At 32.3% G+C, this 17,200-nt stretch overlaps 1 protein-coding gene across 1 annotated transcript; it reads left to right on the plus strand.

The window, feature by feature from the left end:
• The first annotated feature begins 129 nt into the window (after positions 1-129).
• LOC139503014 (uncharacterized) lies at positions 130-9,659 on the plus strand. The gene is made up of 7 exons (XM_071292681.1): positions 130-428; positions 1,846-2,030; positions 2,576-2,642; positions 4,200-4,749; positions 5,301-5,471; positions 6,804-6,888; positions 8,218-9,659. The coding sequence occupies exons 1-7, from the start codon at positions 248-250 to the stop codon at positions 9,265-9,267; spliced, it is 2,289 nt and encodes a 762-aa protein (XP_071148782.1). The 5' UTR covers positions 130-247; the 3' UTR covers positions 9,268-9,659.
• Positions 9,660-17,200: the final 7,541 nt, after the last annotated feature.

Below are 17,200 nucleotides of genomic sequence, written 5' to 3' on the forward strand. Positions count from 1 at the left end.
AAAGTCATTTGTGAAGCAATTCAAAGCTCAAGAGTCCAGAAGAAATATATTAGTAAGTCATCCTGTTGATGAGCCCATTACAGAAGATCACAACTACGTGCATGCCAAGGTATTCGCATGCAACACCTATCCAGTTTTCTCAGACTCAGATATTGAACTTGGTGCAAGCTGTACCATTGACCCATCTCTTAATAATGACTGGAAAACAGGTAGACGGATAGTCGAGCTTCAAGCCTTAGCCCAACAGATGTTTTGCACCTCGTGTGATGCTCGACTACACCTGGCCGACATCGAGAGCGAGAGACGATATGGTTTAGGCAGCATACTTTTTATACGGTGTCAGAACAGTGTGTGTAGTTCATTAAACGACGTTAAAACAGGAAAGAGAAACAACGGAACATTTGACATCAATTCAAAATTAGCACTAGGTAATTACAATGTTTTGTGTACATACATTTAAATATTATAGAAAAAAAAATGAAAGGGAACAACTATGTAATCTACAATTGTAACGGATGGGGTGGGCAGGGATTGAACTGAAGACTGGCAGCTGTAGCCCACAGCTTAAATTGTGTATGCTAAATATATATTCCTATATAAGAAAAGGAATCTGGGTCCATTCTCACTGATTTACGTTCGCCCTAGTACCTGTTCGCCCTGATACCTGTTTGCTCAGGATACATTCGCCCTGTCTTATTATTTTCTGATCCTAAACAAGCAATAGACTGAATCTGTCTGAACAGGGGCGGATGCAGGAATTTTCGAAAGGGGGGTGCTAACCCAGGGCAAAGGGGGGGGTGCAAAACATATGTCCCGATACAAATGCATTGATCGGCAAAAATAAAGGGGGGTGCGCACCCCCGGAACCCCCCCCCCCCTGGATCCGCCACTGCTGAATAAGTTTATTTAACTTCAATGCCCTGAATATTATATTTATTTTAGTAGGGCAAATGGACGCTATGGAAGAATTATCTCAGGGAGAACATGTTATTAGGGCGAACGGACCCAATACCCAAGAAAACTGAAATTTAAGTAGTCCACATCAAATTTTAGGGGCTATTGGCGTGTGGGCTCCTGCTAATTTCAAACCCTGGGTGGGGGTATTAAAATCACTTTGATTTCAATAGGAAGAAATCAATTATCTTACACTGTTTTGTTATTTTTAAACCATTTAAAAGAATAATCCCACCCCCCTCTTTTCCCCTTACAACTGCATTTCAGCGATTGTCTAAGTCCAATGCATGTTTTGCAAGACAAGCTGATGCAGTGGGAAGATCTACATAGATATTAATTTGATATTTGATATTTGGTATAGATTTATCATGACCAGTTAAAGTTTGAATCCAATACTATACTTAGGTTAAAGATTAAATTTTGCTGCTTTATAATTTATTATTTTCTCATTTCCTGTCTACATTATAATGATTTATATTAGGCAAAAGAAAAGTATATTACCATGATGACTGATGTAAATTTTATGCCCATCAAATTTCGCCCTAAGATGAGATTTATCATTATTGGAAAAAAAGTGGTGTTGGATCAGGCAGTCCCTAATTTGATTTCTTCCTTATGTAATAAAAAAAAGGGATTAAAGTTTAAGTGACTTATTATAAAGCTCAATGACTAAAATTTCGTTCATCCAATACTATGTATACATTTTCAACTTTTCCTTCATGATCAGCTTGCATGAAAAATTAATACGGAATAAATATGTCAATTTGACAATCATGATTTAATAATGAATTGATATTTCTGTTCAGTGTTGGTGCATTTAATCTGATAAAAATGCGACTTTTCTTGGAAGCAATTGTTCTTTAAAACTAATATGTATGCAAAATATTGTAGCCATGGTACACACAGGAATGGGCCCAGTACAGATTAACAACTTGCTTGCAGCTTTAAATTTACCACCAGTTGTGCCGTCCACTCTTAAGAGAAGGGAACAAAAGATCGATACAACTCTGGAGACTGTAGCCAAAAAATCTTGTCTTGAGGCCCAAAAGGAAGAAATTGAAAAGGGAAATGGAAAGGTAATAAACTTAAAATTCCAAATGATTATTTTTATATTAATTATCATGAATAAATATATACAATATATATGTACATTGTTGGAAAATACAAAAATTATTTTTTATGAGCTTTAAAAACATGTCAGACGAAAAGGAAGGCTAATTACTGAGCTTTTCTCCTGTTTTGTAGCAAATAAAACTCATGGACCGGTTACTTACTTGAAAATAGGGATTATTGGAAAAGTGCACACTTAAACTCACTACAATTGCATATATAAACACTAAAAATTTCTAAATAAGGGGCTGATTCAGGACTGGCTTGATATTGATCAGGAACAATATTTTGGAAAGTAACTATGTATTTCATCATTTTCATCATTGAAAGAGAAAATATTTTATAATCTGTTGCCAAAATCTGCTTCTGTAAAAACAGCTTTTTAGAATACAGGTAGACTGCTTGATAGATGGTTGGTTAGGCAACATCAAACAGTTCAAATTTTATTTCTTGCCTAACATGAATTCTTCAGTACATGTATTTAAGATGTATGTATCTATTTTTTTTAAAGATGGAAGTAAGCTTTGACGGTGGGTGGCAGAAAAGGGGTACAGGATGGAATTATAATAGTAATACAGGTGAGAATTTTTCTGTTTATTTTTACTTGTATGAAAATAAGAAAGATGTGGTATGATTGCTAAATTTAGACATTTATTCCCTATAAACCAAAACATTTAGATATTAACAACTATATGTCCCACCATGTGGTCTTGAACAATGAGCAAAACCAATATTGCAAAGCTAGCTCTAAAGGGCAGTGAAATGACAAATGGCAAACAATTTAAACGAGAAAACTAATGGCCAGGATTTAATTACATAACCAATGTCAGTGTTCATTATGTTATAATTCTTATATGATTTGCATATCTATAAATACTTGAATTGGATTGGTCAATTAGAATTTTTCTCTAAGTTTACACTTCGATAAACCATGTTTCCGAAACTACTTTTGTAATCTATTCATGCGCGATACACAAGCTTGCAGTGATCCCGGGATTTTCAGCAAATTGAGATTAAAAAACAATTGCATAAGAGTTGTGACTATTCTAGTGCATAAATAACAAAAAAAGAAATAAATTTATTGCACTAAAGCTTCGAAAATGTACAAAAATTAAATTTAATAAAATTCCGCGAAATTTCATGAAGGATTTGGCGAATTTATGTCATGGCAAAACACGACGTCATACGAATGGAAATTTTCAAGGGAAAGATTATTTCGTTACGTGTACGCTTCAAATTCGGATAAAATTTAATTAAAATGAAGTTTTTGAGGTAGGTTTAAGATTCCGTTGTATTTATCGGACATTTATGGTTTTTAGAAAGTCAAGATGGCGGCGTACTCCTTAGTTACGACTTGCCATTGTGCTTTTGATGGTAAATATATATAGTAGCCATCAACAAAAAAATGTTTCGCTGAAGAATTATAAGGATTAAACACATTTTGTCTAGAGGTTATTGATGTGTAAACCGGGGCTCTTACTCACAAACTCAACATAAAAGTCCTTCGGACTTTTATTCAGTTTGTGAGTTAATCGCCCCGGTTTACACATCAATAACCTCTAGAAAAAATGTGTTTAATCCTATAGCACATTTTTTATCTGTCCAACTTAAACTTACTCCAAGATCAATAATCAAAAAATAAATTAAATTTTTAGTTATTTTAAACTTTTCATATTGCATGTATTATTATCTTATAGAAATGTAAGCATTTGGAATCATTTTGAATGCTTACAATACATTTTTCAATATAATTGATATTTTCAAGGGACATAACTCTTTTAAAAATAATTGATCTACACTGATTTTCTAATTTGTCCTAAACATTGCTGATAAAAAACAAATGATATAAATGTCATAAAAATCTGGTAAAACTTGTACACATGTAATTTTACATGTAATTCCACCTTATGTAATAATGCTGTATTTTGATTGGATGAAAACCATGGTATTTTTCACCAATTTCTATATATTGAGATTTTCTTTTCTCTGCCGGGGTATTTGCCATTAGGGAATTCCATGTGCTGGGGTATTTGCTAGCAAATACCATGACAGATGGGAAATACTTTTACATCTGCCTTCACGGTAATTTACCTGTTTGGAATCATTTTATGTAAAAACAACGTCCATAATTTCAGGCCATGCATCATTAATTGGGAAAGAAACAGGAAAGGTACTGCAGTTCTCTCTTAGAAGTAAATCTTGCCAGATATGTGCCCTACATCAGAGCAAAAACCACACTATACCTGTACATGAATGTTCAAAAAACTGGGATGGTTCTAGTAAGGCAATGGAGCCTGACATGGCAATATCAATGGCCAGAGAGTTAGAGGAAACTGGATGTGCAATAGATGTCATCCATGGTGATAATGACTCGACCACAACTTCTCGACTGAAAGCTGTTTTCCCTTCCATTGAGAAGAAAGATGACAGTAACCACACTAAAAAAGGCATCACATCAAAACTATATAAGCTTAGCCACAAATATAAAGTTCTAAAACAACCAAATGTAATATCTTACATTGGGAGATGCTTCATGTACGCCATAAAAGAATGCCAGACAAAAGAGCCAGAGAGTCTTAGAAAATCACTGGATATTATAGTTCCACATTTATATGGTGACCACTCTCTTTGTGCCAGTGAAGATGCTACCTGGTGCAGTTATCAGAAGAATCCTTCTCAATTCAGGTATAGTACAAAGTACTTTAAGAAAAAGAAAAAAATATTTATTTCAATTAGTTTAATGCTACTAATACTATTGTAAATATTTAGCATTTAATCTACTTCTGAACTGGATATCTTTAAAATTGGTTTGCAGCTTTAACTTCTTAACAATGATGCCTTGTAAAGTCTTTGCAGCGTTAACCCCCCAAAGAACAGGGGGAAATTAGATGAGATGCCAGGATAAAGTTCTTTTAAAAAATCTGCTTAAAGTCTGTTATTTTCTTATACAGATTACATATAACAAGTTCAATAACAATAAGGTGTCCAATTGTGCAAAATATTCAAGGAAAAAAAGTTATTAGTTGATACCACTATGTTAATATATAATGTATATATATAGGTAAATATAAAACAAGAATAAAAAAAATATATGTTGAGATTCTTAGCCAATAAACACAGAAGTCAGATTTACTGACATGTATTGTACAACTGATTATTTGATTTTTTTTTTGTGTCTAAAAAGTTGTTTTGGGTTGTGATTTTTATCCTTAACATTTAAACAATCAATTTTATAGGTACCGCAGTCTACCGCAGGGTAAGCCTCTCACATGTCCAAGTCTTCAGACAGATCTTAAAGCCATTGTAAACAGCCAAAAAGATAGAGCTGCCTGCTTGACCAACTTAGGATCAACCCAAGCAAATGAGAATTTTAATTTCATAGTTTCAACAAAAGCTCCAAAAAACAAGTAAGATATCTGTTCATATTCATAATGAATAAGAATTTAAATGATATAAAAAAGAAGATGGGGTATGATTGCCAATAAAACAACTCTCCACACGAGATCAAAATAACACACAAATCAACAACTATCACTGGCGGATCAAGAAATTTTTATAAGTGGGGGCCCAATCAGTGATATTTGTTTGCCTTAAATAAGTGGAGAATAATTATATAAAGGCTTTTCCCCCTGGAGAATAATCCAAATTTGAAAAAAAAATGACTTTAAATTTTTCCCAAAAAGACAACCTTTTCCCCAAACAGTGCAGTCTCAGTAGAAATTGTGCATAAATACAAACTGAAAAACAATCATTTGATCAATTTTCTTGCCTAAAATTTCAGTATTAGGATTATGTGCACATTTGAGGGTATATTTATGTATCATTAATTTACTGACAAAATGGGGTCTTATTTTAAAGCAGGGTTTGACTCTTGAAAAGTGGTCTGTGAATTGGAGTTTCAGTCAAATTTATGGTTTATTTCAGATTTCCCAATTCCATGAAAATGACGCATATTTTCCTTATAAAAAGGGTAGATGTAGTTTTGAAAAAAGCCAACAATATCACTGCCAAAGGCTGCCTTAAAGGGGCCTGCTCCAGTCACGCTTCATTGATTCCCTATATAAGCAACCAAATTTTTGGAATATTTTTATCCTTTAATATGCATTTAATTAGCCACTTAATAATTTATACATCAAACCAATCATTATACCCCCGCTTTAAAAAAAGGGGGGTATACTGTTTTACCACTGTCTGACCTTCCGTCAGTCCATCAGTCCGTCCGTCCGTCCAATGAATATTTTTCGTCACATTTTTCTCAGGAACTAATACAAGGATTTCTGAAATTTGGTTTCAGGATTTATATAAGTCAGCTATACCGTGTGATGCGTTTTCAGATTGGTCACTTGACAACTTCCTGTTTACCGAACACTTGTATGATTTTACACATGATAGCCAAGTTGAAAATTTTCGTCACATTTTCTAAGGAAACTACAATACAAGGATTTCTGAAATTTGGTTTCAGGATTTATATAAGTCAGCTATACCGTGTGATGCGTTTTCAGATTTATCACTCGACAATTTCCTGTTTACCAAACACTTGCATATTTTTACACTATTAATATTATCCACTTGCGGCGGGGGTATCATCAGTGAGCAGTAGCTCGCAGTTTCACTTGTTTATTCTGTCAACACTTGCCTCATTGTTCATTGTAAACATGTTGTTTTGCATTTAATTTTTCATACAAAAAATACTATTTCAACTGCATTATAAATGGGACCTTCAACCTTAATATTTACAGGTCATTTGGATCAAGCAAATCTCTGACAGGGAGAATTTCAGCATCTGTTCTGCAGAAGAACGAGGGTCACAAGTATTTAGAAAAGGTTTGTGTTAGATAGAACTATAAGTGATAGACAGGCAGGCAGATTAAACCTGGTATGTGGAATGATTGTAAGGTTTACATGTCTGTCTGGCTTTGTTTCATCTGACCATGGTTTCATTTTCATGATTCTTTGGTTATTGTTAAGTTTTTGTAATTTGGTCTGTATTTCACATGTTAAAAGCATTAATTCAACTACATTTTGAGTATAGAATTATTATACTCTGTACAGTCTTGCAGGCTTCACCTGACCTAAGAAAAATAAAGGAAACAATATGCCAAGTCATGTAGTTAATGACACAGAGACAAAGATATATGGATATTAAAATTTCACACAAAACTTGGTTCACATTGTTGAGCTACATTTGTGTACATTATTTAATAAACTTGATACAAACTGTTACTTTTCAACAACATCAAGTAGAAATCTTGTCTAAGTCAATGCCTTGCCCATAATGAAGGTTTGGGATTAGATTCCTGGCTGAGTCTAACAAAAGGCTTTAAAACTTGTATTTGCTGTTAATCCGCCTGAGTAGTCTGTCTTCTTGTGTACTTTATATGTTAGTATGACACTTACATCATGAATATTTTCATCATAAGTCCACTATCATCATACTGTCCTGGATATGGATGTATTATAGGTTTTGCAGATCTTTTACCTCCCCTTAATTGAAATTTTTTATGTAGATTCATGGTATAAATCTGCTAATTTGGAGACAGATTGGGAATTTATATGTTAGACTGTTGATTTATAGAAAGAAAACCTGGGGATATATATTGCATTATTCAAAATGTTCAAATAAATACAAAATATTTGTGTTTTTAGATTATTTTTTTCAGCTTGGCCATTTAAGGGGAGATAAATCTTTTACTATTTTTTTTTATACTGGACTGGAAGAGTAATTTAGTATCTTACTTGTAGCAATACAACAAGTTTGGTGACAACATTTTTTCTTTCAACTTTCTTTAAGCATATAAAAAAGTTATCTTCTTCTATTTTATCTCAAAATTCTCATAGATTTCTTTAATAATGCCAAAAAATGTGTTTTTTTCATGAACAATCTGGGCACATTTGAACAATTTGTATGACCTGTATCTTGATAAATAGCCCTGACTTTTTATTAGTTTTTCGTTAAAAAGCATAGACAAAAATTTATTTTGGCAAAGTATAAAAAAAATCTATCTGAGGAAATTTGACCTTTTATTTACCTTAATGACCATAAGGGAAAAGAATTGACTTTAGTCACTTTTTCATCAAATGTTCTACAATCTATATCTTTATATTTGATTTATAAAGCTAGTGGCAATATAAAGTTTTGTCTCTTTTTTATAGGTTAACAAGGCTGTAGGATTATCACCAGGAGAATTTACCTTCAGAATGGCCTTAAAAATTGCTGCTAAGAGAAAGCTTCAAAAAGCGAAGCAGATTAGTTTACAAGCAAAGAGGAAACGTCTGTTGAAAAAAATATTGAAAAGTCGGAAAGAAGCAACTAAGGAAATTCATGAAGGTGTTACCTACTACCAAGCTGCTGAATTACATCAAGATGAAGAACTAACCCAAACAACAGAAATTCCCAATAGATTAACACTACCTGAAAATGCCTTTACATATGTTGTATTTGATACAGAAACAACTGGCAGAGGGAGAAATAGTGACATTTTGCAAATAGCAGCTGGTGATGATTTTAATGTGTATGCTCAGCCACGTTGTGAAATTTCTGAACAGGCATCTGCTGTGAATATGCTAAGATACGATAGGGGAACAAATACTATGTTCCATAGAGGTATTCCAGTCTTATCAAAACCAATACAGGAAGCTCTTTTGGATTTTATAGAATATCTAAAGAAAGTTCCTCAACCCATACTTGTTGGACACAATGCTTGTAATTTTGACATTCCTATTGTTTGTAATAGAATGTCTGAATTTAAATTATTTTCAGAATTTTCTTCTCATGTTTTTGGTTTTGTTGACACTCTGAAAATTTCAAAAAGAATCTTCCAAAAGTGTGATGTTGGCAACTACAAGCAGGAAAATCTCGTCAGTAAACTTACAAACTGCACTTATCAAGCACATGATGCAAAAGAAGATGTGAGAGTATTGACTACTTTATTCACAGAAAAAATAGAGAAGGAAGTGCTTGATGAAGACCTTTTCCACATATCCTTTCATGATGTGAAGAAAAGATATGATGAAATTTTACAACAGAAATTTATGTCATTAGCAGCAGTGACCAAGTTGGCCAGAAATGGTGTCTCTCCACTTCATCTTAGATTAGCGCATAACAGAAACTCTGGTTTAAAGTTATTATTAACTGATCTGCATATAAGATTAACAAACAAGAACTTAACATCTGTGATTAGTTTCCTGGAGAAAGAAGAGTGAATTTCATACTGTTAGCATCACTTGGCGTCCGTAGTTGTCTTAATATTGTCTTCACTCTATTTTTTACAAAATTCTTCTCTGAAACTATTGTGCCATATTCCCCATTTCCTTTCTCAATTTTATTTGTATTAATAATCATTGCATATCAGTTTCATTGCATTTATTTGAGGCAAACTTGAAGGAAGAAAACAAAAACAAAGAGATCAGCATTTTTTTCAATTTGAAAAGGAGTGTTTCTAAAGAACAGTAAAAGTAAGGCCACCAAAAATCATATTATATCTTTGTTTTGTGGTAATAAGCATTGTGTATAAGTTTCAAAATATTTGGTTAAGGCAATTTTTCAATTTGTAAAGGGGCATAACTCAAAAATGGTAGAAGTGATACTACACCAATTTCAACTTGATTAGCTTTTGTGGTAATTAGCACTGTGTATAAGTTTCATAACATTTATTTGAGGAAAACAATGGAAACGAAAATTCAGTAATTTTTCTGTTTGTAAAAAGGCATAATTTTAGTATGGTAACTGCGATGCTACACCATTCAAACTTGATCTGTGCTTTTTGGTAATAAGCATTGTGTATAAGTTTCATAAAAGCATACTAAAGTTAGAGAATGGAAACCAATTATAGGATGCATGTACGTCCAGTCCATCTGTAAATATTCAATAAATTCCAAATAGCCTATGTGTACCTACAATGGTAAATCTTAATGCCCCTTCCACTACTTGGGTATAATGATATAATGAGGGTGTGACAGTTATAGAAACTTGGGTATGATATTATGAGGGTGTGACGGTTATAGAAACTTTGGTGTGATGTTGTGAGGGTGTGACAGTCATATAAACTTGGTTTAATGTTTATGAGGGTGTGACAGTTATAGAAACTGGGTTTAATGTTTATGTTGGTGTAACATTTATAGAAACTTGAATATGATGTTATGAGGGTGTGACAGTTATAGAAATTTTGGTGTGATGTTATGAGGGTGGTACCGTTATAGAAAATTTGGTGTGATGTTATGAGGGTGTGACAGTTATAGAAATTTTGGTGTGATGTTATGAGGGGGTGACAGTTATAGAAACTTTGGTATGATGTTACCAATGTTTGACATCTATCAGAGCATGGGTATGATGTTTATGAGGGTTCGACAGTTATCGGGTTTTCAGTATGATGCTTTCAGGGTGTGACAGTTATAGAAACTTTGGTGTGATGTTTTGAGGGTGTGAAAATCATAACTGGGTTTAATGTTTATGAGGATGTGACAGTCATAGGAAATTTGGTTTGATGTTACCAATTTGTGACAGCTATCAGAACATTGGTATGATGTTTATGAGGGTGTGGCAGTTATAAAAACCTGAGTATATGATGTCATGATGATGTGACAGTCGTAGGAAATTTGGTATGGTATTGCCAATGTTTGACAGGTATTGGAAATTCAGTATGGCAGATTCCATATAAGAAAGTGAAACAACTCCCATAAGCATGTTAGGCAAAAATCTTAAGCAGTGAACTTCTGTTTTTGAATACATGCTTTACTATTAAAAATAAAGACAATTTGACCCCAAAAAAAATTATGAGCATCATCCTTTTTAAATAAACGAAGCCTTAAATGTTATGTTTCTGACATAAGATTTGACAGACTTTACTTTTTCTGACATAAGATTTGACAGACTTTATTATTTCTAACATAAGATTTGACAGACTTTATTTTTTCTGACATAAGATTTGACAGACTTTATTATTTCTGACATAAGATTTGACAGACTTTATTTTTTCATACATAAGATTTGACAGACTTTAATTTTTCATACATAAGATTTGACAGACTTTATTTTGTCTGACATAAGATTTGATAGACAAATTGAGTTTCTGACATAAGATTTTGACAGACATGATTCTGACATAAGATTTTTCATACATAAGATTTTTTGACAGACAATATATATTTGTTTTTTTTTGGAAATCAAATCCTAGTTGAAAGTAATTTTTAAATCTCCTTGAAAATACTGCAGCCTAACATCCAACAAGTTTTCACCTCAGATCAAAGAAATTTAACTATTAGCACATTCAAATTTTTCAGACATAAGAAAACAAATTTGACAGATCTTATGTAGGAAACATATAAGTTAAAACTATTGCTTGATTAAAGTCAAATGAAAGAATCAACATGTGTTTTTTCTTATGCACAGCATGATTTACAGTTTTAAGTGGCATATATTGGAACCAAAAATGATTTTGAAAGTTTTTACAGCGATGTTCCTCGCATAAGATTTATTGACAGACACTGTTCTATAAAGCAAGATATTTGAAAGTAAAAAAAAATATATATCACAGATGTTTTGACTAAAAAAAGTAACGGATTTGGGAACAGGGATGTTTGAACAACCAGACTACACTAGTAAATACCAGTATACAAGTGTCAACATAAAGCATTGCAACACATAAACATTGTGTAAAAAAATGGGAGTTAATTCTGTCAAATTTTTCGCATTTTCTCAACTTGTTTTAATCATTTCTACTTTAAACAGAAACAATCATATCCAAAAATTATTTTTATAATTTCTTCTAACATCATTATTCATCAAGACATTCACAGATTATCTTTAAAATAACAGCAATTATTATTTTTATTTATTTATTCATTTTGACAGACATTTTCATTTCTTGCATGGAATCTGCCGTATGATGTTTTGAGGATCTGACAGTTATCCGAACGTCAGGAAGATGTTTTGAGGGTGTGACAGTTATGGGAACTTCAGTATGATGTTTTGAGGGTGTGATAGTCAGTTTGGGTTTGGAACAGTTATAGGTACTTTAGTAGAACAGATATGACAGGGTGACAGATAAAGGACCATTTGTATTTTTGGCTATGTAATGGATTGGGTGTAATTGAAGATGTTGGTAGTTTTGGACCAGCTTATATATATATATATCCTATTGTTATTTTTCTTAATTTACATTGTTCATGTTAAGAACATTTATTTTCAAAAGATAAAGAAATAATTATACTTCAGTTTCATTGTTCTTCTTTGAGAATATAAGTGTTGTATTGATCACTCAACTGAAGGTGAAGGTCATAGTGCTACGTTTGAAAAAAGTGACAAGATCCCCAAAACACTTTTATACTTCAGAAAGTTGGACAATTTTTCACTTTATAAAATTTCATCTAAACTTGCATAAATACTGTAATCACTGAACAACACAATAACCAACATACTATACCAGGGAGCAGATGTGAAAAAAGACATATATAAAATGTTCATGCCAATCACACAAACACACCACAAATCACATAATGGGGTATACAAAACAGATATCCAGAAGTGGTCTTTATTGAACTAATTTTAATTTATTAAATTAAAAGTAAGATTTTCATATTACAGGTCTACATAACCACATTAGTTATTTTATATAAGAACAATACATATACAGCTGCTTTGTGTTGTCTGTCAATCTTCTGTTTCGTCTATCTTCATGTATATAAACAAGAATATAGATATAGAAAGATGTGGCGTGAGTGCCAATTTTCAGATTTGCAGTGACATCACACCATGTAACTGACCAATCAATGATTAACATGTGTGTTACGTTAGCAATGTTGAGAGGTGATGCCAATGAGAATCCTCTGGATTTTCCAGACTTCAATGCAAATCAATACAATTGATATCTATCGATACCTGTTTAATATAATAATTTTACTCTTTAAATATAATTGTTAAAGACTATATAATATCTCCATTTAGGAGATAACTGTATTGTATTTTAAGCTCCGCGTCGCCAGTAAACTTAATTTGCGACCATCAAATCCCCAATTGATGCCGTCGGAGCTTAAAATACAATATTGTTATCTCCATTCTAATGAAACTGACAGAAAACAACGTTAAAACATGAATTTAAAATCTGCCATTTGCCGTCTGCGCTTGCGCGTACGTCCCATAGCATCAATTGTCAATTGATGCCATGTAAATAAGTGACGTTATCCAATCAAAATGAACGTTACAAACGTTGTTGCATTAGAATTTTATTTTTAACATACTTTATCCTCTGGTTACAAAATAATTGGCCATGCAATATAAATAATCAAGTATCACCTTCAAATAGATGAAAAATCTAGAGGATTCCTGTTGGCATCACCCCCTGAAAATTTTAAATGCCAGGATGTCTGGATCTGGACAACTCTCTATCCAAATAACAAATTATAAAAATAAACCATTATAGGTCAATGTACGGCCTTCAACACGGAGCCTTTATTCACACCGAACAACAAGTTATCAAGGGCCCAAAAATTACAAGTGTAAACGAAACCATTCAAACAGGAAAAACCAACGGTCTAATCTATATAAAAAACGAGAAACATGTATAAATTACATAAACAAACGACAACTACAGCACTGTACATATTTGTCATACAAAAAAGACTCCAAATCTGAACATTATAAGTGTAACTATTGGACAAATCATACCAGAAATCTATCTTTTTTCATGCAGGGCTTTTTTCTGCTTATTCATAAATATTTGTATAATATTTGTTTATGTCTAGATTGAAATGAATGGAATAAACACTGCTGCTGTACATGACTTTCATATTCACAACTTATGTCTTTTAATCCAATTGCTGCACACAAACAATTCACCAAACATTGGAGGCCCCCATTGGATAATAAAGAAGTACTTGTTACTCTCAATGTCAATCATAATATTATTCTATGAATTAAAATATAACATTAGAAGCACGGAAAGTGTTTTTGTTTCCTTCGAAATCAGATACTTGTACATGTAAAACAAAGTTTGACCAAAGTTAAATAACTCCCCTACTGGCAGATAGATGTGAGCATAAAAGGTAAGTTAATCACGGTTTGCTCTCATTGGTTACAAGGCAGAATGATTCTTAAAAGAATGCAGTGGCACGTCCAGAAATTTTCATAAGCTGGGGCCTACTGACTGCCTTAGAGGGAACTCGCTCTGGTCATGCTTTATTGATTCCCTATACATTCAACCCTTTTTTCCCCGAGAAAGGGGAGAGGGGCTAGGTGCCCCTCTTAATCCGCCTCTTCGAAAGCTATCTAACAAGACTTAAAGTCTTTGACAGTGAAATCTTCTTTGAAGATCCACAAAAAAGCTACTTTTGCATTTTACCGAGATGACATGATGAAGATATAACGCCCATTTCTGAGAAAACGAGTTCGGTGACATATCAATTTTATTAGATCATCAAACTGAAAATACTAAAATCTCTACCTCCTCAATTTTTTTCAAAAACGGTGGAACGGGAAATATGATTTTTTTCTGCTTTTTGTTGCCATGGCAACGGTTTAAATTTTACCAAAAAAAAAAAGTTTTTGATTTTTAGTACTTTTTTATGAACTTTTGATTTGAAATTTGTTATTAATAAAGGGACAACAATTGTTTAAACATGTTTTATTCAGTTTTATTTGCTTATCGTCACTTGCATACATTATTGAATCAGTAGAGTGCAAATAAATGTTCCCCTGAAAACGCCAAAAAAACGAACTTTTGAGCTTTTCTTACAAAAAAACGGGACGGGCGATATTTGATTTTTTTTCATTAAATTATCCGGTACTCCTACCTGAACAAAATGATGTATCATATTGGTATAATACCACTAAGAAAAAAATCCACATATCATGCAAACCTTACCTTAAAATGAAGATTTATAAAAACATGTGTTTATAATCAAGTATGCAAACCCACTGTACCTCATACTCAGGTATATCGGACAAATCCCTTACATGCATATGAAAATGTGATCTGTTTAAAATTTCCTCACCTTTTCGATCGCCTTTTTTGTGAGATTTTTGACATAATTATTTCGATTTAAATGCTTTTGTCTACAATGGGTGTCAAACAAGAATAACAACTTTAGTATGTCCTTTATATGGAGGCATTAAAGTAGCAACATTGTGTCAATTAAATTTACCAGAAAAAGATTGTATATTCTTTGCGAAGCAAAACTATTAACACATCGATGATATACACCAGGTGTTTTCGAGTGGTTCGTGTTGCTCAGTCTTTTGTTTTAAGTTTGGTGTTTTGTGTAATGTTGTTTGTATTTTATTCTTCTAATTTTTGGCCACAAAGTTGGCAGCGTATTTTCGATGTATGATAGAGTTAGACCAATACCATATATTTATCATATATTTATGATTGAATGGGTAACACTCTTTATTGAATGGAACACATTAAAATTTATTTTACTGTGAAAGCCGTCTTCAAGTATTTTGTTCTTTAAGTATAAGTTAGATGAAAATTTTGCGCATCTTAATTAATTACAGGGTATGTGTTGCAGCAATGTTTTGCTTGTTTTGCTGCTGTTGGTGTGTATTTATATTAGACAACACTTCGTACATTTGTAGAACGCTTTTACAAAACCAAAACAAGAAACATAAAAGTGAAACTTAAGGAAACCTGAAGTGGCTCTAAAACCAATATATATAGTCACATGACTAAACAAGTATAGTTGGTTTTGTCAACTTGTACTTTACAACAGGCTTTTTGTTTTCAGAAAACAAAGTTATTGTAATACAACTGAAATGAAAGTGATACTTATCTCATCTTGTGTGACTTCTTTGGTTTTCCAATATAAGTAGCGTATGGATAAACAAGTAACGACAAATTTTTGCTGCCATTCCGAATTTAAAGTGAATGCAAATTTAAACACATGCTATATGACAAACCGTTATGTATTACGGATTACAAGTACCCTTTCCTTGTTTGTTTTTTCTTCATTTACCGAAATATTTTCAACATTCATCATTCAAAATAGGCATCCATGTTATCTAATTGTTTTCAGCATTTCGTTTACCTTCACTTTTTCAACTTGACCCTGTTTTGAATAACTTAAAAAAAAAACAATAACAGTATGAAACATGGCATAGCGCAATACTGACAAATAAGTTTCACAAAATGTACTCAAGACAAACACAAAACTACATGATATATGTAGTTACATTTTAAATTATAATTAAACAATAACAAAAATATCGATGTAATGCCAAATTACGTAGTAATGTAGATTATTAAATATGAAAAAACACAATGATTATAAAAACAAACGATTACAATTAGGAATTGAACTTCTCAACACTGTGATAGTTAAAATGTAATTTGGAAAAAATCACTATCAATATTGTTATACTGGTTTTAAGATTTTGAATGCTGATCCAAGCTTCATATCAATTTTGTTAACACAGACTGGTTGTAATTACATCGTGAAAGATTTTCTACACATCTATAAAAAAAAAGGCTAATGTCGATAAAAATAAACCATAAAAAATAACATTGTAAATATAATCACTTTAAAAACTAAGTTTTCTATTGCGTCGATTCTTTAGAAGTTTAGACAAAAATAACTAAGCTGTGTTTAAAGTGCACATTGTATACCTTGTTTTAATTATACTATATGTAATATATGTAGTATATCTAGATACAGTTATGTCATATTAACAAAAATATCTATAATTTAAGTCACGAAAAAGCTCACAAACATTGATACTAAATTTTAGCCATGGCGTTGTCATTTTATTTTCGATTTATGAGTTTGACTTTCCCTATGGTATATTTCGTTCCTCCTTTTTCAACTTGCAAGTGAATATGTTAACCACGTCGAGTCTGTACTAATGTGTGCTTAAATCTGGCTTTTTATCTAGTTATTGATTACACACGGGTGAACGTGTTCAGTTATTATAAACAATGAATGTCAAAATTGTTAGTGAAACACAGATAAATCATGTGATGAACTGATTAGTTCAATAATAGCATTCTTACACAAGAACAAACAATGATTAACGTTTTACCTATAATATGACATTAAAGGGACAAAAAAAAATTGCACGAGTTTTTTTTCTACACATTGTTGGTCAATTATTCTACACACTTTTTTTATTATTCTTTTTATGTAAACCCATAACATGCACTCA

The sequence above is a fragment of the Mytilus edulis genome, chromosome 14 (assembly GCF_963676685.1).
Source record: "Mytilus edulis chromosome 14, xbMytEdul2.2, whole genome shotgun sequence".
NCBI lineage: Eukaryota > Metazoa > Mollusca > Bivalvia > Mytilida > Mytilidae > Mytilus > Mytilus edulis.